The 21596-nt window shown below is 49.7% G+C and overlaps 10 protein-coding genes across 10 annotated transcripts; 4 read left to right on the top strand and 6 right to left on the bottom strand.

Annotated features, from left to right (window-relative positions):
• Positions 1 to 635: 635 nt before the first annotated feature.
• Positions 636 to 2053, bottom strand: ACHE_40090S (uncharacterized protein; the record flags this gene model as incomplete). The annotated part of the gene is made up of 3 exons (XM_043278250.1): positions 636 to 1035; positions 1100 to 1686; positions 1757 to 2053. 3 exons carry the CDS (start codon positions 2051 to 2053, stop codon positions 636 to 638), a joined length of 1284 nt encoding a protein of 427 aa, XP_043136048.1.
• Positions 2054 to 4908: 2855 nt separating this feature from the next.
• Positions 4909 to 7052, top strand: ACHE_40089A (uncharacterized protein; the record flags this gene model as incomplete). The annotated part of the gene is made up of 5 exons (XM_043278249.1): positions 4909 to 5209; positions 5277 to 6004; positions 6060 to 6382; positions 6440 to 6885; positions 6940 to 7052. The coding sequence occupies 5 exons, from the start codon at positions 4909 to 4911 to the stop codon at positions 7050 to 7052; spliced, it is 1911 nt and encodes a 636-aa protein (XP_043136047.1).
• A 242-nt stretch (positions 7053 to 7294) lies between these two features.
• On the bottom strand, positions 7295 to 8332 carry ACHE_40088S (aldo/keto reductase; the record flags this gene model as incomplete). The annotated part of the gene is made up of 1 exon (XM_043278248.1): positions 7295 to 8332. The coding sequence occupies one exon, from the start codon at positions 8330 to 8332 to the stop codon at positions 7295 to 7297; it is 1038 nt and encodes a 345-aa protein (XP_043136046.1).
• A 621-nt stretch (positions 8333 to 8953) lies between these two features.
• On the top strand, positions 8954 to 10681 carry ACHE_40087A (putative GABA permease; the record flags this gene model as incomplete). The annotated part of the gene is made up of 5 exons (XM_043278247.1): positions 8954 to 9032; positions 9080 to 9140; positions 9192 to 9424; positions 9482 to 10324; positions 10380 to 10681. 5 exons carry the CDS (start codon positions 8954 to 8956, stop codon positions 10679 to 10681), a joined length of 1518 nt encoding a protein of 505 aa, XP_043136045.1.
• A 97-nt stretch (positions 10682 to 10778) lies between these two features.
• On the bottom strand, positions 10779 to 11577 carry ACHE_40086S (GAF domain-containing protein; the record flags this gene model as incomplete). Its single annotated transcript, XM_043278246.1, has 4 exons — positions 10779 to 10889; positions 10963 to 11284; positions 11380 to 11513; positions 11575 to 11577. 4 exons carry the CDS (start codon positions 11575 to 11577, stop codon positions 10779 to 10781), a joined length of 570 nt encoding a protein of 189 aa, XP_043136044.1.
• Positions 11578 to 12007: 430 nt separating this feature from the next.
• Positions 12008 to 14015, bottom strand: UTR1 (putative NAD+ kinase Utr1; the record flags this gene model as incomplete). The annotated part of the gene is made up of 2 exons (XM_043278245.1): positions 12008 to 12519; positions 12572 to 14015. The coding sequence occupies 2 exons, from the start codon at positions 14013 to 14015 to the stop codon at positions 12008 to 12010; spliced, it is 1956 nt and encodes a 651-aa protein (XP_043136043.1).
• A 799-nt stretch (positions 14016 to 14814) lies between these two features.
• RRP46 (putative exosome complex subunit Rrp46) lies at positions 14815 to 15612 on the bottom strand (the record flags this gene model as incomplete). Its single annotated transcript, XM_043278244.1, has 2 exons — positions 14815 to 15225; positions 15277 to 15612. 2 exons carry the CDS (start codon positions 15610 to 15612, stop codon positions 14815 to 14817), a joined length of 747 nt encoding a protein of 248 aa, XP_043136042.1.
• A 695-nt stretch (positions 15613 to 16307) lies between these two features.
• On the top strand, positions 16308 to 17134 carry ACHE_40083A (putative EF-hand calcium-binding domain protein; the record flags this gene model as incomplete). The annotated part of the gene is made up of 2 exons (XM_043278243.1): positions 16308 to 16368; positions 16416 to 17134. The coding sequence occupies 2 exons, from the start codon at positions 16308 to 16310 to the stop codon at positions 17132 to 17134; spliced, it is 780 nt and encodes a 259-aa protein (XP_043136041.1).
• A 246-nt stretch (positions 17135 to 17380) lies between these two features.
• Positions 17381 to 17760, bottom strand: ACHE_40082S (uncharacterized protein; the record flags this gene model as incomplete). Its single annotated transcript, XM_043278241.1, has 2 exons — positions 17381 to 17535; positions 17589 to 17760. 2 exons carry the CDS (start codon positions 17758 to 17760, stop codon positions 17381 to 17383), a joined length of 327 nt encoding a protein of 108 aa, XP_043136040.1.
• A 2459-nt stretch (positions 17761 to 20219) lies between these two features.
• Positions 20220 to 21281, top strand: ACHE_40081A (SET domain-containing protein; the record flags this gene model as incomplete). Its single annotated transcript, XM_043278240.1, has 2 exons — positions 20220 to 21002; positions 21051 to 21281. 2 exons carry the CDS (start codon positions 20220 to 20222, stop codon positions 21279 to 21281), a joined length of 1014 nt encoding a protein of 337 aa, XP_043136039.1.
• Positions 21282 to 21596: the final 315 nt, after the last annotated feature.

Genomic DNA, 21596 nt, shown 5'->3' with positions numbered 1-21596 from the left:
ATGCACTGTTTGGTTTCGCATGGCTCTGCTCACCCACGTCCATCACCCAAACACTCACCCTCGACTCTCAAGGCATCACCTCAAACCACCTGCACACAACCAGTGTTCACTCTGTCATCATCCTTAGAGCGGCAGCGAGAAAAGGGCAAAAATGACGGTTGGCCGCCCTTAACATGTGGTTTAAGTACGGCTGAGCGGATGGAAAGCCCTGTTTTCCACACCCTATGGTCGTATGTACTTGCTTTTTCTTTAGAATACATATAATTATATGGAATATATGACAATAATTTCGGTTGATTTTCTTTTTTGGTGTTTCGCTATGGGGCTGCGAGGATGATTGACCATATATGCGGGGTGCATGCTGGAAGATGATGTACCGAACCACCTGCGATACACAGCATGATAAGATGACTAGGGCTTGCTCCTTTTTTTTTTTTTTTTTACAATCGATTAGACCGCGAAACTCGGCATATATCTACGTCTCCACTGTATATCAAATGCAGACCACTTCATTCGACATCAGCAGTAGACTTGTGCAAATCACATTCAAATAGGATTAACCAATCACACATTAGGCCATATTAAAAACCAAGGTATTACGTTCCAGGATCAGTGATAAAAAGTCTCGTGCAGGATCACGGGAACGGACACTGTCCCTGCCGAGTCTGTTGTAAACCCAATTTAATCGCCTCCATCTCCTTCCTCCCCTTTCCTTCAAAATACTTGGGTCCCAAATCAGGCGTATAATATCCCTGTGGGCTGTATTTGTCTCCCTCATCTCCAGGTAGCGGCTGTCCAAGTACCCGCTTGACACACGCCGCGGGGCCCCAGCGATTCCAGATCGTGGGACGCACATAGTACGGCGCTCCTTGGAGCTGCAGCAGGAAGTGCCGGCCGTGCTCGTTTGGCTTGTCGGTGAAGGCGTTTAAACGATTCCAGTCCGGACGCGGTAGCGCCAGGTAGCGAATGTAGAACCGACGCAATCGAAATATCGCTGCGAGGGCGGCGCTCAGGGCAGGCGGGACAGGCTCCATCCTGGACAGGTGGCTATCAGTATCTTCATTATATCATGAAGATTAAAAGGACGAGGAGAACATACATCATGGCATTTCGTAACCGATCGTCCATCAAATATGCAATAAGATTTACCCCCATCGGCTTCATGAACCTCGGCATGTAATATAGCAGCACGTCGATGGTCTTGTCAGCAATTTCCTTGTTCCGAGGATGAGGTCTCATATGCTCTGCCTCATACTGCTGGCTCCAAGCACTGATCTCTTCCAACCAGGTGATGCCATCCTGGAAACCGGTCCTCCCAGAAGGCAGAGCATCGTAATTTATTCCCAGGGCATCACCTAGACTCTTCCAGTACGTTCCCACTGCGCACCGTTCCATATTGGTCAAGTCTCTCCACTCATACAGTGTCACAAATCGGATAGGCTCTGTTGCGAATAAGCTGAGCGTGTATAGCATGTCAGATTCCAGAATTTTGCCGCTAGCCCGGTAGCCCTTGTGCAGATACTTGGTTCGAGCAATGGCAGTTTGAGCCCGGTCCGAGTATGGCTCGAATGCTATGAATTCGCCAATCAACGTGCCGGTATCGGCGTATCGCTTGAATGAGGTACCAGGGTCGGAGAATTGCGACATTTTGAGGAGGAGGCTTGATATCGTTGGAATGCCGTATGTCTGCCGGAGTATTTAGTGTTTGGGAATTTCTCCTCTTCTTTAAATTGGAACGCGGGTCAATATTGCCTACCCGGAACAAAGCAAATTGGAGTGCCTTGAGCATCATGAAGGGAAACTCTCCCTGCATGATCTGTTTCTGGATTGCCCAAGCATCGTAATCAGTCATTTTGCTCATTTCCCCGCGTGTTCGGTAGGGATACGCCCTATGTAGTTTGCGACATCTTCGAAAGCGTAGCGAAGATACCAGAGCCAGGTACGCGCATAGCCCTAGCAGTGCATAGAGAAAGCGCTGCTGGGCCGAGATGCGCTTACCGGATTTGCCGAGAGCGTAGCTCATGATACTGGTGGACATGAAGTACAATCTCATTATGGGAAAAATAAAGGTTTTGATATCGATACATTCGCCGTACAAGAGGAAACTCGTATGTTGGCCTTATATACATGAGCTTCTGTATACAATTGTATCCGACCAATAATAATGACCCTTCTCTCGCTAGAATATTGCCGGTCATCGCAATTGGCTATTTCCCTTCACATGAGATGCTGAGTAAAAAGAGTAAGCGAGTGGACCGAGGAGTGATGGTGATCCCGATGCGGGGCAGCTCTGAACACCAGCATAACACTATACGGATGTCGACCAAGCCGTGCTGCGCATAGCAGGCTGCCCAATACATGCTTTTGGACGTTGCTTCCCCTCTTCGGAGACCATGTATTCGCGGTGGTATGACCCCGGATAGATCTTGGTTCATCCACCAAGGACCTAATTGTGCTTAAAAGCAACCTTAGTGAGCTAAAATAGAATAATTTATGACTATATTACATACATACTGTCTAATTATGCACACTATATTCTTAATGCATGGCCTTGCTTACTTCACTCGAAGAGCACCCGGTTATTCAGCTTTAGAGCGGACAAGAGAGAAGGTGAGCTTCCGGCAGAACTCGACAGCTTTCCCCTTGGGATTAAAGTGCCGCCCACTTCGTAGAGCTTTATCGTTCCTTCTTCCTTCTAGTCAGTCAGTCACCACTATCAATCGAGCATCATCTTCGATATCCTTTCTTCTTTTCCTACAGGAATATATACCGATCGAGCTCACTTTGATCTTGGCCTCAAATCAAATGGCCTTTTCGACCTGGGCCTTGTCCACTTGCTTGCCTGAAGAGCGCCGACCATGGCCAAGCTTATACAGATCGTTGATTTCATGATCTTGGGCGAAGCGCAATACCTATGTGGATCCAACCCAGTGGCATCGTCTCAGTACAGTTGCCACATTATGCGGGCTAGTCTTCAGTGTGCGAAAATGCCCGAACGGAAGTCCCGACATGCAGTCTTTTCAGTCATACCATAAACAGCGTTTAATATATGTCATTATCAGGCATCGCACCAGACAGGACTGGACCAAACAAGCTCACATTGGCGTCACATTTTTTGATGTTTGAAGAAAAGGTTGCCAGTCGAGCCACGATTACAAAATATGCTGTCGAATCGCCTGTGCGTGGCCGCTCTGAGAAGTATTCGAAGCCTCGGTGAAGTCAAATAATATCCGTATATTGGCTGACTTGCTGCCTTCGTTAATCTCCCACTAAAAGGGCTAGCAAAGCCAGTCCAGAAAGAAGCTTTGTCAAAAACCCCAAAGCGAACCTTTGGCCTGGAATTCAGTATGCCGGTCCTTTGCAGACACTCTAAGCCATCTATGCCACGCTCACGACTTTATATAGACTTTCGGTTTAGAAAAGGATTTGTGCACAGCACGTATGCCCCAATCAGATGGCTCGCATATTGAATTTACATTTGAAGAAACAGCATTAGGATTGTGAAAGATGTAGATAACCAATATGCATCATTCAATATAATAAGTTCGAGGCTCTGCGGGGCTTGTCTCGCCAGGTCGTTTGACCAACCATCTTGCCAGCGATAGGGCGACCATAGTCCCCAATGGAGCCATAACCGAGTGACTTCCTTTCTTAACGGTGCAGACTGAGATTACTCCTGGGTTGAGACTGTTTTTAAGGACATTGTGCATCAGTTAAACGAAAAGGAGTCACACGGGAAGCACCTGCACCATTCAGGGCGGGTTGGTTCTGGATTGCAGGCTCGAACATTCTAATCGACACGCAATTTCCGTTGACTTATGGTGAGACAGGAACGAGTCGAGCAAGAAGCAGAACTTGCCGACCATTCTTACCGTGACACATTGGGTCACCAGCTACTGTCTTGCATCTATCAAGTGGCCACCCCTCCGTCGTGCCTCTTTCTGAATAACGAACCGACGGCGAATCGCTCACAGGAGGTGGTTGGACCCTTTCTTACCAAATGGTCACTCACTCATGTACGAATTGCGGGCCCAATGTTATATCATGATTTTCCGGTATGGATCACATCTTGAAGTTAGACTCGAAGCCGCCGACAGGCGCAGTTCTAACCCTCAGCCAAACAGCATGTTTGACAATCGTCACAGATTGTCCCGGAGGACCAACAGCTCAATCAAGCCCTATGTTTGTGTAAGTTGGAGTCTAGTATGACTGCTCAGGAAAGAATAGTTCCGCTTTTGGTCTCTTCTTCTTATATGAACAAGTGACTTTGTGGGGAGAGTTGGGAAAAGAAGCGCAGGCCGGGGAGTGATTCTGGAGAATATGTGGAAAACCTCCAGTTCTCCAGTGACGATAGCAAGGACATATGATCACGATCTCCTTGAGATGCGTTTGATACAGATTGTGGAGATGCATATAACTGGAGGTATGGAAGCATGAGGAAGCGTATTGTCAGGCGATATTTCTCACACGCTGCCATCCAGCTCGTTCAAAACGGCCCAGGCATGAGATACGCACTAATAGGCAGGATTATACCAAGTGACACTTAATCCAACACCAGTTTCGTACATCTGACCAACCGTTCAAATTAGGGAACGGGAAACATGTGACCGAGCGGTTTGAGATACTACTTATATTGAGCTTCACCCGTGATATTGGAATATAATCGATCCTCCGGAGCGGTATTCCCGCATCCCCATCGGGTATGCACTAGTCCGTATGCGTACGACTGACAGAATCCCGATAAAAGAGGCGGTCAGCTCCGATATCACTGTGCAAGTACTCAGACATCAACCCGTTACAGTAGGCGGTGTGTCATTGACGACCGATTGGCGTTATCCCGCTCGCACCTGCCTTAACCCATCTACTTTCTACACTGGTAACTGCTTTGCGCCATGGCAGCTGCTAATTATGCTTACTACCCTAAGAAGACTTCGAGGCGTGTTTCCACAGAGAAACCCTCCTGCGGAGACTAGCCCACCGCTGCAGACTTCTCCACGAACCAGCACCAGCTCCCCTCCGGAGATTCGGTCGTCACTGCAGGACGAAGCATTCGCCGTCAAAATGCTGCTTGGAAGATGCCAAGTCGCCAAAAATGATTACAAGTGCCCCTGCAAGAATGGCAAATCTGTTTCAAGAACAGGTGTGCTGGATAAGACTGCGCTCTGCGAAGAATGTATCCATCCCTTGTATCTCCACGATCAATTCACAGGTAAGTAACACTGCCTTTTATGATTCTCAGAAGACTGTTCATATGGTGTTCTGACGATTGCTATCAGAGAAATCTCCCGCCGCTCCGACCTCTCTCCCCCCTCGGGTTCGCTTCTCGGATTATCCTCAATATTGCCCTCGAACGGACACCGTCCAAAAGATAGCTACACTGCTTGACCAGGAGAAAATTATTCACATCCGCGGAACCCCGGCATCGGGGAAATCATTACTCGCCAATTTTCTTTACGAATATTTCTTTTCTCGCAACCAAGAAGTCTATCTCATCGATGAATGGCCGCAGGATAGAAAAGAAACCGCGTTGGAATTGGTTCTCTCAGCCTGCTTGCCAGAGGGACGTAGAACTATTGCCCAGCTAATTCAGAGCAATTTGATCCTTATTCTCGATGAGTCACAATACACGTATAGCGATTCTGGGCTCTGGTACAAATTTCTCAAGATCGCTGGAGGGAACGCGAGACCAGCGAACGGCGTTAGAGTATGCCTTTTTAGCTCTTATGGAAGTCCTACCACTGGCGCACCCCAAATGGACTATCCCGAGTCAATCACGCCTCCTATGTTTTCAAATCATCAACGCGTTTCTCTCGTGCCTTCTTCGGAACCGGGATCGCCCGACATTTCTTTGTTCTTCACAAGGGAAGAGTATAATGATGTCGTGATCAGATATTGTAAGATGGCCAAAGAATATATGATCAACACCGACCTTGCGGAGTACGTATTCATGGCGACCAATGGTCATCCTGGGCTGGTGATGGCCATCATGGATTACATCTTCGATGTAGGTACAATCACCCAAAGCAATAGTAACAAAGCTAACCTGAGTCACGATGCAGTTTTATCGGTCGAATCTTAAACGAATTCGGATATCAATCTTGACCATGGACAACACGAGAGTGGCGTTGGTTGACAACAACAGGCTATTCAGTTCGATTGCCGATCGGTTCGCCAGTCGCTCGCTCCCCATTCGAGAATTACTGGGGACAGATGAAGGACCAATCATTGATTCGCTTTTGAACGTCCTAAGACATGGGTATGCTCCGCTGACATCCGATGATTACGGCCTCAACCGTTCGTTTAGGCGCGGATTCGTACACACGACGCTCGATCCTGACACGAGAGGGATGATATGTGTCTTCCCCTCACCGCTCCATGCTCGGTAAATGCTCCCCTTAATCTTCACATTCTCAGTTCTAATCTCTAATATTGACATTAGTTATGTCGAGTTTATGTACGGCCAAGGTGGTGGTGCCGCATTTCCGAAGGATCGATTTCCGGGGATCGAAGATCTTTGTAAGGCTGTTGTGAAGGGGTTTTCACGCCGGATTCTGTGCCAGATCAGAGACGGACGTCGTCCGGGGACATCAGGCCAACTGCGACCATTGGAAGCGTCCTTCCAGGACGAATTTTATAGATCGTTTTGGCGTGAAGTTCCGAACGGGGGTTTAAGCAGCGAATGGAGCTTTGGTGGAAGCGGTCGCGTCGATTTCTTTGTCATCGGGCCAGGCTGGGGAGTGGAATTGCTAAGGGATGGTGACCGACTCGACCAACACTGTTCACGATTCAAGGGAGGCGACGGCGCCTATTATGCGGACATTGAAGCGGGAATAATGAAGGACTGGCTCATACTGGATTGTAGGCATAACCATCCGCGAACCCCGCGTAAGTTCCCTTTCCTCCAAGCCACGTTGAATTATGAACTGACCAAAGAAACAGGTCCAACCGAGCGACGGCTGTGGCGCCTCATCTTCAGCAATGATTACAGTCGGGTCGATATCCTAGATTGTGAGAACAATGTTATTGAACAATATGCTTTAGGAAACTGGTGACTGCTGCTCGCCTTTTTTTTTTTTTTTTCGATTAGCTGCTTTTTACAGATACCCATTTTTATGATATACCATTTAGCACGAAACCTGGGCCTGATTCCCATCTTTATACGTGCAATTAAACCGACTTGTCCAATTCGTCCCATTGGCTTTGCGTGCTCTCGAATACTGAACCGATCTCTCTATCTCATGGGTTTTCCTGTTTTAACCTTGCTCGCTCTTAAGCATCATGCTTCAAGTGACACTCAACGATGCCCAATAACCCCCTTAGGAACATACAACTCATCAATATTCTTAATCTCCTCCTCACTCAGCTTAAACTCAATAGCCTTCACAGCCTCATCAACGCGCTCCTTCTTACTCATCCCCACAATCGGCGACGTAATAAACGGCTTCGACAAAGCCCACGCCAATGCCACAATCGCCATCGACACATCCCGCGCACTCGCAATCTCCTCAATCTTCTCATTAATCTTCTTATCCACGTCGGTAATGGGATGTCCCATGAACGCCCCGTTCATGCTCTGCCCGCGAGCTGATTCCTGGAATGCCTTCCATGGTCTGGCGAGGAAGCCCATTGCCACGGGCGACCAGGGGATGGAGGCCATCCCGAATTGTGCGCAAGCGGGGAACATCTCGCGCTCTTCTTCGCGGTAGGTCGCGTTGTAGAGGTTCTGCATGGAGATGAATTCGGTCCAGCCGTGCAGGCGTGCGGTGTATTGGTATTCGAGGAGTTGGTGGGCCCACATGGAGGACGCGCCGATGTAGCGCACTTTGCCGGATTTGACGATGTCGTGGAGTGCTTCCATGGTCTCTTTGGCGGGGGTGCTGGGGTCCGCGCGGTGGATCTGGAGCAGGTCGACGTAAGGCAAGCCCAATCGCTCTAGACTAGCGTCGACGCTTTCGAAAATATGCTTCCGGCTCAGCCCGTATTGATTGACGTAGCCAGCGTTATTCCGATCGTCCTCGCTCATGAACAACGGCGTCTCGTCTTGCGAATGTCCAACAGGCGCGCACAACTTGGTGGCGATAACGATAGCTTCGCGGCGCCAGTTGAACTTTTTGATCGCCTTGCCCAGGATCCCCTCCGAGTTACCGTTAGTGTAGACATTGGCGGTGTCGAAGAAGTTCAGTCCTGAGCGGTAGCAGTGGTCCAGCACCGGGAGGGCTTCCTCTTCAGGGAGGGTCCATTGGAACTGTTTGTCGGGTTGGCCGAAGCTCATGCATCCGACACAGATGGGGGAGACGCGAAGACCGCTGCTTCCGAGCTTGACGTACTTCATGGTGTGTAGTTGTAGTAACAATTGATGATGGATTGTTCAGGTGAAGGAGCGGAGTCATGAGGGGTCATATATTTGGCCCCATGGAGTTAACTGTTAACTCCGAGTGCTTGTGTCATCAATTCTGCCTGCACTGAGTCAATAGTCAATAATTAAGTGTCTTACAGATGGTGAGGTGTAGGTACCTTTGCTATAAAGCCCGTGGATACAGTAAGGATACTTTATACAAGTACCTAGCGAGTCCCGGATGCGTGACGTCATATCATATAACCTCTTGGACCTAACCCTCAGCCCTACTAACCACATTCAGACCTCCTTCTCTTCACAATCCAAAAAGATAATACCGATTGGTAACAAATATGCAGGCGCAATTTCTCCGGATTACCCCAGACGCTTATCGGCGCCAACCCGACACCATCGCGCAGACTTTCTTCATTAGGTTAAGTATGGCTTTATCTTATCTGCATCCCTGCTCTATTACCGCAGTTTACTGGCTGTCATGATAGGAAGTGTATCAACATGTGGATGATAGGGGAGGAGTTGCGATGGGCAGTTACATTGTTAAAGGGTCCCTGCTGCCTTGTCTCGAGGTGACAAGTGCAGGGCAACAGTACTGTTACAGCCATGTCTGGCAAGGAATCGCAGGTGTTTTCTGGCTCTTCGAATGAAGATGTTCGGTTGGGGGATTTGGGGTATGAGCAGGGTGTGACTCCTTTATTCTCGGAGTGTGGTGGTATGCTAATTATGCAGAGCTCAAGCGTTCATTTGGTTTGTTGGGCATGGTCGGGTTCAGCTTCAGTGTCGTGACATCGTATGCTCCCTTCACCTAAGAAGCATATATACAGCATACTGAAAATCACAGATGGACAGCACTATGCGGAGTCTTCGTCGTTGGTATCACCTCTGGCGGCCCTCCCGTCATGGTTTTCAGTTTCCTCGCCATTAGCATCATCACCCTCGCCGTTGCAATTCCGATGGCCGAAATGTGCTCTATGTATCCTGTTGCCGGTGGACAATATTCCTGGGTTGCTGCGTTAGCACCTCCAAGTATTGCTCGAGGCCTATCATATGTGAGCGGTTGGTTTATGCTTATTGGTATGCGCCTTGTCATTATCACCTACATCGTACCAATGCTAAAGGTAATGTTCTAAGGTGTTCTTGCAATGGGCGCAACAAACAACTCCATCGCCGCCAACTTCGTCCTCGGCATGGCAAACCTCGTCTTCCCTTCCTACACAATCGAGCGCTGGCAAACAGTCCTAGTCGCCTACCTCGTTGCCCTCCTAGGCACAGCAGTCAACCTCTGGGGCGCGCACCTCCTCAACCGGATCTCCCGGTTCATCCTAATCTGGAACGTGGGCTCTTTCCTCATCACAATGATCGTCCTCCTAGCCACGAATGACAATAAACAGCCCGCTTCGTTCGTGTTTCAGGACTTCCAGAATTTCACTGGATGGGGTTCGTCGATGGCTGCGATTGTGGGTATACTCCAGGCTTGTTTTGGGATGTGTTGCTATGATGCGCCGTCGCATATGACGGAGGAGATGAAGTCTGCGTCAAAGGAGGCGCCAAAGGCTATTATTCTTTCTGTTATACTTGGTGCTGTGACTGGGTTTGCCTTCTTGTTGACGTTGTGCTTTTGCATTGGCGATATCAACGAGACTGCGAACACCACGACCGGTGTCCCGGTTATTCAGATCCTCTACGATTCCACGGGTAGCAAAGCGGGTACTTGTGTGCTGGCCAGCATGATCTCTGTGATTGTCATTGTTGCAGGGAACAACCTCATCGCCGAGGGATCGCGGTCTATCTATGCTTTTGCGCGTGATCATGGTCTTCCCTTCTCGGGGTTCCTTTCTCGCGTCTCGACGAAGAAACAGGTTCCTGTGAATGCTGTCCTGCTCACACTGGCTGTGCAATTGGCACTTGACGCAATTGACTTTGGAACAACAACAGGCTTCGAGACAGTCATTGCCATCGCCACTGAGGGCTTCTGTGAGTCCCGTCTCCTTTCCCTATTTTCCCGATTCCATCCGCTAATACGTGCCAGACCTGTCCTACGCAACAGCCCTCAGCAGCCGCCTCCTGGGCTATGTCACTGGCCACAAAACCCACCTCACAGGCCCATTCTCCCTGCCTCTCCCCATATCAATTGCCTTGAATGTCCTTGGTTTATTGTTCCTGCTCTTCGCAGCAATTACGTTCAACTTTCCCACGACGTACCCCATCTCGCATGAGTCGATGAATTATACTTCTGCTGCGATTGGAGTTATTGCTGTTATCGCGCTGTTTACATGGTTGACGACGGGGAGGAAGAGGTTTGCTGGGCCGGGGGGTGTCACTTTTAGTTGATTGGCTTCTTGTTGTGTTAGTATGCATGTATTGACTCTTGTCTTGTCTATATATCTTCGGAGTCATTATATATCCATTTACGTAGTTGGACTGGAAATCACCAATCACACCCCTCAGCAAGAACTCCCGCCAGCGCCTCCAGGTGCTTCCTATCAACCTCATCAAACCCTTTCTCCTCTGTGCAATCAATGTCAATAATCGCGACAGTCTACAAACATCCCAAGTTAGCCCATCACCCATCACCTCCAAACACCCGCCCCGAACCGAAGGGTAAAACTCACCTCATCACCCACCAAAATCGGCACAACAACCTCACTCCGACTCTCCGCATCACACGCAATATGTCCCGGGAACGCCATCACATCGTCAACAACCACAGTCTCCTGTTTTGCAGCTGCAGTCCCGCACACGCCGCGCCCGAAGTGGATGAGTTGGCACGCTGGCTTTCCCTGAAATGGTCCCAGTAATAGCACCCTGTCGGAAGATTGGGGGGTGCTAGTGAGAGGGAATTTATCATCGCGGATGTAGAAACCAGCCCAGTTTATGTTCGATGGGAGGACGGCATAGGCGTGCCAGAGGAGAGAGGCGGTGTTTGAGAGGTTACTGTCTTGTCAGTACTTCCATGTTGCTTTTGGTGATTTGGGTTGGATAGTTAGTGTCGGTTGCGTACCTAACCTATCCGTATATTAGCACCATACTCAGTCAATATACGAGGAAACATGCGTACCCAATTCCTCTGCCCGTATATCAACCCCCTCGTCTGCTCAATCATCTGCGTATAGACTTCATCCTTGGACAATCCCGGGGCGAAATACGACGAGTCGGCGTGGGGCTGTCTCGTTAGCGATGTTTACTATTGACGGTACTTGGCTGTGTTTACCCGGGGGCTGTACCATGGTGGATGTTGATCCTAATAGACGCTATGAGTTGTTGCTATGCTATGTTCTATATTAGGTTGAGTAGCTGACGGATGACGGAAATTTTTGTGCGGGGTTCGGGGATAGCGGAGATAAGTGTGTTGATTAAGATGGTGTCATATCAGTCTGCCATGAGGGCGGAGTACTGTAGTCCATAATCTCCGTGAGGCGGAGGTTCTAATATTCGCTGTTTCTGTTGTATATGTATATTCAGGAAGAAAGAGTAGTCCATCCGAATGAATCTAACTATACGCCTGAACACAATGCATCCCGAAATCATGCCCGTTGTAACAGTAAGTGTATATATGCCAGCGCCGTACCATGTCCATGCCCACATCCACTGGTCTCTATGCAATGTAGAAGTCTTGTAATGTAACGCGCATGTAATCATCATAAACCGAAGAGAACGCTACATCTGTAGCAAACTCATTTGCCTCCTAATCGGACTTGTAGGAACATCTCCGTCCTCACTCGGTCCAACGCCGCTATCCGTGCCTCCTAACCCGACATCCGTATCGATATCCCACTCTTCATCTTCGTTCCCGTCAACTGCGAAGTCGGGATCATCGGGTGACGGGCCATTCCAGCCTTTCTGCATGGCTCCGCGGGTATTCCAGCGTAAGGCGCGGCGGACGCTCTGGAACCACTCGCCGTTGCCGGAAACTACTGTTGGGAAAGGGTATTGGCTCGCTTCGATGGTGACGTAGTCGCCTTGGCGGAGTTCGATGCGGCCCTTGCCGTCGAAGGAGCAGTATGCTGTTGAGCGGGAGTTTATGGGGACTGCGATGCGGAGGAGTGAAGAGTCTGAGAGGACCATGGGGCGGAAGGAGAGGGTGTGAGGGCAGATAGGTGTCAAGAGGATTCCAGGGATTGATGGGTGGACGAGAGAGCCACCGGCGGAAAGGGAGTAAGCGGTTGATCCTGGAAAATCAGTATCTGGTGTCTTTACCTGTAGACAGTGAAGTGAACATACCTGTTGGCGTGGAGAATATACAACCATCCGCCTGAACCACCGTCAATAACTCGTTATCCGCATACAACTCCAGATTCGAGACATATGGTGAAGGCCCCCGGTCAATCACCAACTCGTTCAACACTTCGAATTGTTCGCCTTCCTCCACCGCACCCGCTTCTGCGCCCTTGCTCCGGTCTTTCCGGAACACCGTGCATGTAAACCGCATCCGTAGGTTGACCCGCATACCCACGTCCCCCATCACGGCATTCAGGTGTGATTTATAATCATCAAAATCGAAATTTGTCAGGAAGCCCAAGCTGCCCAATGAGAAGGAGAGGATCGGTGGCACGATGCGCTGGAAAAGCCACGATGTAAACAGCACGGTCCCATCACCTCCTAGTGTAACAACGAGGTCGAACTTTTCAGGCGCTGACCAGCACAGGTCTGGGGTCCAGTAATGCAGCATATGTGCAAAACGCGGTTCAGATTGTAATAAACCCGCCGCGTCGAAGCGCTTGGAGTTCCGTAATTTGGCATCAACGTACACATTCACGCCCAGATCACTACCGTATCGTGGTGTAGACAGAAGCCATGCTGCCACCTCACGCGTCAAGCGCACCAGGCTGTTATCCCGCGCTTTGGTGACAATCATGACATTCTTGACTGCCCGTTTGATGGGCCGTCGCTGTAACTGCTTCGACACCTCCCTGACACCTGTGGCAGTCTGTACCAAGCGCGAATGTGACAACCACTCATCATCCGCAATCTCCTCGAGCACCTTCTTAATATTGACCGCATCATCAAACCGCTGATGAAAGAAGCACGGCGATTGTAGCACAAGCGACCGATCCAGTAACTCATGTTCCGGTTGCAGACGGTTAAGCGCCGCAGCTAGACTTTGCGATGATAGTTGCTCTTCCTTCTCAGCAGGAGGACTAGGGTATGTGTTGGAGGGGAGGGGTCCGAGAGATGCCGCCGGCGGCATGTTGGAATCACTGCCGGACCATGACGGACGCGACGCGATTGCTTTCATGATGGTTTGGTGAGGAATGGTATCGCTGGACAGGGCGTTCCGATGGCGATAGGGATGATGATTGGGGGCTGTCAGCGACCGCAGCGAAAGGAAGGACGGCGATGGTGAGGATAAGAGGGATTCGGATTCTGTACGAGGGAGCTCGAATCTTTGCGCAGCAACGACGGTGGAGCGAGAATCGGAGGACGAGCGGTTGACAGACGCTTTAGGGGTCGTTTCTATTGTCTGCGATGTGTCTATGTGCGCGACATGGTCTCGAGAATGCAATGACGGTGCGGCTGAAGGTGGAGGGCCCGTCGCAATCCTAGCGGTGGCCGCAGTAGTGGCAGTAGAAGTCGCAGGGGATGGCGATGACGAGGAGGATGAATCAGCGTCAGAATTATTAGTATCGTGTTTCAAGGGGCCATGGCTGGCTGAAAACGAAGCCATAGATGGGAGATGCAGCGTCGATTTGTGTTTTGGTGGTGGACAGAAAGAAGCAAGCAGACTGTCCGGAATCGGATGTAGCGGAGGTGGAGGAGGATTCCACGGGCGGGCAATCGGTGGATGCAGCAATTATTGGGCGATAAGCTGAGATTCGAGTATCTTCCACGGCTATGTTGATGTTGATGTTGATGTCGCTGAAGATGGTAATTCTGAAGAGAGTTAAGTTATTGGCCAGGTGGAATTATCACCGCTAGAGGTGTGCTATGAGAACATTGCCATCTACACTGTAGCCTTTAGGCAAAATACATTAAGGCGGAAATAAAGACATCCACAACTGTATCATTTACAGCCTAATTGCCAATTAGTATCAGTGTGACGACAGATGCCAATGGTTACTGTGCTACTCAGCAAATTACCGTCTAGATGAATGTTTAACAAGATCGGCTACCAATGAAGTTTGCACGAAATATAGAATGTGAGTTGATTATGCTATTGCATTATCGAGTATCGCCTGCCCGATCTCGGTCCATCTCATATCTGACCAACGTATTAGCTCGTGCCCGCCGTACGCGATATGACTCGGCGTATCCGATCCTTCTGGGTTGCCAATGCAAGGGCATCCACCCTGACAGCTCCCGCAATCATAGCAGGTGTAGGACAAAGTGCCGGTGTGCATGCTTGGCTCGAGGGTCTTAGCGGTAATGTCGCGGACCCTGAATAGTAAGCACCAAGGATACACCGCGGGTTGTAGCTAGTCCCTGCTCATTCCGTGCAATGGGTAAAAAAAGCGTTACACCATTCTTCAATCCTCATCGATCTTCCAGGCATAGTCGCGATGAACCTTATCCTCCACAGTCTCCCGGATGAAGCCCTCCAGAGGTTGTCCGTCTCCGTTCTCCGCCATTGAGACATCCTCATCGGAACCGCCGGCCTGACCACGGCAAAGTGTCAACGCGCGGTCGTGCACCCGTTCCCATGTGTCGAAATCGAAGGTACCTTGGCTTTCGTTGAGCAGCAAATGTCCCTTGGACGAGAACGCCAGAGCGTGCAACGATGTGGCGGCCTTGGCAATTTTCAAAGACGGTTCCGAAACAATATCGCCTGGCCTGGTGACTGCCAGAACCGTGGCCGAGAAAGTCATCGACAGAGGCACAGCGGCGGAGAGAAGAGCGAGCAGCGAAGCATGAAGGAGTGCAGGAAGCATCGTCAGATACTGGCCTGAGTTAGCTCATCATTTCGTCCAAAATGTCCATGCCTAATTTACCGAATCACCCCGTGCAACACTCTCACCACCAATAACCGCCAATGTAACAACCACACCCCGACGCGGGAATCCCCTCTCACGTCCGAGGACCAATTTCCCCAGCATATTCTTGATGATCTCTTTCACATACTGTTCACCAACGCCGTTCGGAGCGGTACCGGGTTTCACGAGCACTTCGACAGTGGCATCCTCGGGCTTCAATGCGTCACGACGGCCGGGAAGTTCAACAGGCGCGTTGACTGAGCTGAGAATGTTGAAGCCGGTGGCCGGACATTGGTATGATGCGGAACCGTCAGTACGGGCGAGAGGCGTGAGGGTCGCAGTTGGTCCAACCATGGTGTTGCGTACTCTCAATTAATCGATGTCTCCGTGCTTTTTTTGACAAGATAATTTAAAACCCAAGGCTCTAGGACGAAAACCTCGACACTTCCAACTCGGGTTGCGATGAAGTTTTTGGCGGTGGCCATGGCGGTGAGCAGCGGCAAATGGTCTATAACAACAGATCCGTACTCAGTACGGAGCGGATACGATGTCTTGCTTGATATTGTTTGGACGCTATTGATAATGAAGAGATGTTATTGCATATACTGTCAAGGCATTCTCAGCATAAGCTATAGGAACCCCTTGTGGCGTCATCCAGCAACATACCTGCCGGGTAACCAGTTACTGTGCATAGCGCCCTGAACAGGAGAATAGTCGCAGAATCATTGCTCATCGACCAACTCCATTGACGGGCTAGTTCACAGGGTTCTTTGCTCCATATCTCACTAACCGCAATAAGTGTCGATCTTATCTTATCGTCATGATTGACACCGGAGAGCTCCAATCGACTCAGCTGAACGCTCTGGAGCAAGGAGGGCTAACATACCCTGCTTACTTCTTCACCGGTGTTTGCCATGCCTAGACCGTCTGACATGCAGCAGGTGGGGTAATCTCACTCTCAGCTGAAGACAACCGCCCCTTTATATGCCTCATATTTAGACCACGAGACACCCATCTACCGGTTACACTGCACATCAACACGCATCACGATGAGGGTACTCTGTCTCCACGGAAAAGGTACCAGCGGTGCCATATTCAAATCGCAAACCGGTGAGTTCTCCTTCCATGCGTTCGTAGAATACCGCTGACGGCAGCAGCCTCATTCCGCGCCCACCTGGCGCCCCTCAACATCGACTTCGACTTTGTCGACGCCCCAATCCCCTCCTCCCCTGCCCCGGGCGTAGACCTCTTCTATAGCCCGCCCTACTATTCCTGGTGGGAAGGCGAGTCCGCCGAAGCCATTAAGACTGCTCGCCAATGGCTGAAAACCCATCTCATCCTCTCGGGCCCCTACGATGCTGTCATGATGTTCTCGCAGGGCTGCACACTGGGTTCGAGCTCGCTGTTGCTCCACGCGATTGAGGAACCGCGCTCGCCTCCGCTGTTTAAGGCGGCTATTTTTATCTGCGGTGGGCCCCCGCTTGCTGTCGCGGAGACGCTGGGGTACCAGATGAGTTTCGAGATGCGAGAGAGGGATAATTGGTCCCGTGCGGCGCTGGCGCAGCAGGCTGATTCGTCCGCGATCCTGACTCAGGGGGCTGCGCGGTGGAGGGGCGGTTGGTGGGATATACCAGATGAAGAACAATTGCGGGAGGAGATGGAGTTTCCATGGAGGATTGAGATTCCGACGGTTCATATCTATGGGGATAAGGATCCGCGGTATCTTGCGGGGGTACAGTTGTCGGCGCTGTTTGACACGGATAATATGAAGACGTATGCTCATGATGGTGGGCATGAGATTCCGCGGAAGGATGTTGTCAATCGGAAGATTGCCGAGTTGGTGAAGTGGGCGTTGGAGAGTGCTAAACTGCAGTAAACTTAGGTATCATGTTACATAAGACGAAACATAGAATGATTCACATTAAACCGAAATGTCAATTGACATCAATCATAAGGATCAACCTCGACATAGCACATAAATATCGTAGAGACCGTAAATATATATACCAAAACCGTCACAGACATCAGACATCATACACAAAGACCGTGATTATATACCAAAACCAACCATATACAAATTCTCGCCCTTCAGCCACTATATAGCGACACCGTAACTGCACGATCACAGGTTCCAGCAAGCCCCCGAAACCTGTGTCTGCGGAGGACCGACATCGACGACCGCCTGGTTGCTAACCTTGGTCACACTCCCGTCAATCCCGTCAAAGGTGCAAGTAACGCCAGCGGGGACGGAAATCTTGGAGATGCTCAGGACGTTGTCTGTTTAGTTAGCATGCTTTCAATATGGATAGAGACAGAGGGAAGGGACATACGGATATCGGTCTCAGTGCCATCGGTCCTGAAGTCCTGGGTGAAAGAGGCATCCGCGGCGCCGAGGAACTTGACTGTGGCCGTAGAGTGGTGGTTCTCGCCTGGGACGGCGACAGGGACGGCGATGGCCGTGGCAGCCAGGGTGGAGACGATGGAGAGGATGGAGAGCTGCATTGCGATAGAATCGATTGGAGTGCTTTTCTTGGAAGACTGGACTGTTGCCTTGTTGCTTTCTGTTGCTTGATGAGATGAAGTTGATTTTGCTCGAGGTTTCTGGGGTTTATATACCCCAGGCCTCATCCAGATTCCGCTATGCAGCTCGTATCCTGAGGGATATTCTATAAATGGATTGACACATACGATCCGGATCCCGGCCACTGTTAGCTGTCATCGTTCGTATAGCTACGTGTATCCGTGTACAGTGAGTGAATTTCGATGTAGCCATCATGGCCAAGGTGTAGGTATACAGAATTGGAAGTATACGGATCCACCCCGTATTCTCTGTGGTCGATGTAGATTAGCTTTTCCGTTCCGTGGTGAGAACATACTATTATTATGATGGCGGAGTATATATATTCCCTGATATCCCAGATAGCCAAAAACAGCCGGAATAGGAAGATCATATGCGCAAAAAAGAGTGTAGTGGTTTAGCACCGCCACGCCACGTGTGATGTCTTTCAGTAATACGATTGATTCGTAATTTTTATTCGTAGCCCTAAACATCTCCTCGTATATGCGCTTATATACATGTACCCCGTGTTGTAGCCTGCGTGCCATGACGTTTGTTTTATTTCGGTTATATATGGAATAACGCGATTTGATGGCCAAGAAGCTATACGGGGTAATGAAGAGTATACTTGAAGAGGTTCGTATTAGTGCCGTGCCGAGGTTTGATGATGAGTTGGTTCGTGTATGTTGTCAGATCATGGCGGTGCTTTGGATAAGACATCTCGGCCGGCTATTCTGCCTAATAGTGATGAGTGACTTAGGTATAATGTATCGGAGATATTTGTAGAGCAATTTCTGACTGGTGAATAATCTAAAAATGTCAGTTGCTTCCGCCGATACTCGTACGCTACGAAACCTTTTTAAGTACGATACTCGGATACTGCACTTTCCAGTAACCCCCGTTATGTCTCATCTGACTGTAAGCTCAACACAATACTTCCGAGGTAGAAAGCATAATGCCAATACTCTAGGCTCTAGGCATGCTCATTTGGGAACGAGGAAAGCACGTAAATACCTCGTGTACCCGTATCAGAAGGTGCATGCACAGCTCTTGTCCATGGTGGACGCAAGTAAGCAAGCCTAATGTACACATACGCGTAGAACCAAATGAGACGTTAAAATACGTCATGCTATGTTGCCACGGAATAAAGGTAGCGTAAACTGAAACAGTCATGCTCGAGGCGTAAGGAGATGACGCGAAAGAGTATATCAATAGTGAGATGCTTTTATATAGCCTTTTCGGAGCCTGTAGTGATATACGTTAATTCGCGTTCCTTCTTGGCCGGTGGTTATCCTTATATGACGAGGGATAGAAGACTGGATGACAGTATATCTTCCCTGGGTTCCATCTTCCCGCTATGAGAATCAATCCCAACCGTACCCATCTCCGTATCGGACTAGATTACCGGCGCACCGGTAGATGCCACCACTGGCAGAGAGATTACTTTGCTGATTATTTTATGTATAATTTTTCTGAAAAAGATACCGAAATGAAATAGCAAACCAGATGTCGATATCCCTTCGATCAAATAGCCCTAAATTGACTGAGGATATATATCCTGGTCCCGTTGGGCATGGCACAGCAGTTTCTGTATGTGGAATATCCCAGTGCATAGCCTGTGAACTTCATATAGATACGCCTAAATATCTACAAAACTGTTTTTAATGAAAACCCACCTCTTCCTTACTCATTTCTGCCATTTCCGTAGACTCGGCAATGCGAATATCCCAGTAGCGATCCAGAACAAACCAATCATAGTCCACAGACACCAAGAAAGTGGACCAAATCTAAACATAGAATTACGCGAAATCTAACCAATAAAAAGTTCCAATATTCCATGATTGGCAATTAAGCATTCTGCACAACACCCGAATTGGCCAATCAGATTGTCTACAATGAGTATGCGGAAGTCAGTGTTTTTGAAGAGATTTTCACCGGAATTTCGGGTGACCGGTCAGCTAGAGAGATTTGACAGACAACTTGAAGATAGTACGCTCTTTCCTTCAATCTACATAGTACAGCAACTCAATAATATCATTAGCTAGGTAGTGCATGCGCACTCGTTGTAAGGGCCGGTAATGCACATCTGCTCGTCTCCCGTAGCATCACTAATGAGCACCAATAGCGATGTCGGTATAGAGCACGCCTCCCGACATCATGCACGGCCACTGTCCCTGACATGAATCCCTTATATCGGTGAGAACATGTTCGATGCCTTTTAACGGAGTAGATCTCCGGAACCCAAGCCGTGGCGATTGATCCGTCCAATGGGGACCACCCACCGTATACCGACCCAGAACCCGCACCTGAGTAAGCCTGTGCTAAAAAGACGCCATTCCCGTCGTCAATCGAAAGCACCCACACTCGCACCGCATCCTCCGTCACCACCAGCGTACGACGTAAAATGGCAATCGGCCTGCAACCCAAGAGCACCACACCCACCGCAAAACAAAGCCATGTGCACCCTCACATCTCGCAAAGCTACGACCCGGACAAAGGACGACAACTCCACGCCACAGCGCCGGTAAAAGCAGGCGATGTGCTCGTGGTAGACCCGCCGTACGCCGCGATTCCAGTAGTTGATGATCCTGCGCACAGTGACGAAGTTCTTTGCAGTAATGGGGATTGTCGGCGCAAGATCCCGCGTGTTGGACGGATTGGTTGTTCGAATCGATGTGCGGTTGAAGTTGTTTGGTGTGATGTTGGGTGTCGGGATGCCGATAGGATTCGGCATGGGTTGGAGTGTGAGTGGTTGAGGGGGTATGCGCCATCGCTTCGCGAGGACGAGGGAGAGTATTACTTCGGAGTGCTTTGGTTGATTGTCCGGGTATTAGCGGCGCGATATGAGGAAAAGAAACAAGGGTCTTCTATGTCGATGTCAAAAGAAAAGTTTTCCAGCGGATGGACGGCAATGACGGAACTCTGCGACAATCGAAAACTATGGCCCGAAGCGGATCTGCTGCATTGGCAATCGCTGGTCGAGAAATACATTTGCGCTGATCCATCGTTGCGAAATATCCTTCTGAGCCCTGACAGTATTTTGACACTTATCTGCCAACAAGAATCGAATTCCTTCGGCCTTTATCCCAAAGCGACAGGGCTTGCTTCGATGTCTGACCGAGGGGAACAATACGGCGCAGCGATATACCCTCGCTCCTCGATAGCAAATCACTCATGTTGTCCTAATGTTAGTCCTCACATGTCGATTTGAAAATGACCGATAATAACAGCACAGATTACACATAAACCCGACGATCACGGGCGAATGGTCTTCACTGCATCGCGGGATATCGCGCCCGGAGAAGAATGCTGTATATCGTACATGGACCTGTTTGGTGACGTGGACATCAGCACGCGACGGAAACACCTCCGGGAACAGTTTTCTTTCACATGTCAATGCGAACGATGTCGTGCGGAGGAGAACCCTGAAGAGGGGTGGGATGCTCTGCCTTTCCTGGATGATTAGCATGGGTGTCGGATTACCCGGTTTATATATATGCACGACTGTTGGATATGTACATCTGATAGGCTAGTCGGCTTCTTCATATAAGACAATTTGCTTAAGGAAAACGGGTCAATCAGAATAGCTGTCACACTGGATGACAGGCCGCTACTGCAGCTTCATCACACCCGAGGGAATGGACCCACTAGTTTTATATTGCGATTTCTGCATGACCTCCTCATTCATGGTATATGGAAGCGACGGGATTGGGGACTGAGCTCGATCGTCACACGTTGTGGTTCGGTGGAAATGGTCGATCGTTCACCACACCCGTTTCTG

Source organism: Aspergillus chevalieri, chromosome 4, assembly GCF_016861735.1.
Source record: "Aspergillus chevalieri M1 DNA, chromosome 4, nearly complete sequence".
NCBI lineage: Eukaryota > Fungi > Ascomycota > Eurotiomycetes > Eurotiales > Aspergillaceae > Aspergillus > Aspergillus chevalieri.
Note: the sequence above shows the minus strand (reverse complement) of the source record. Positions and strands in the feature narration are given on the sequence as shown.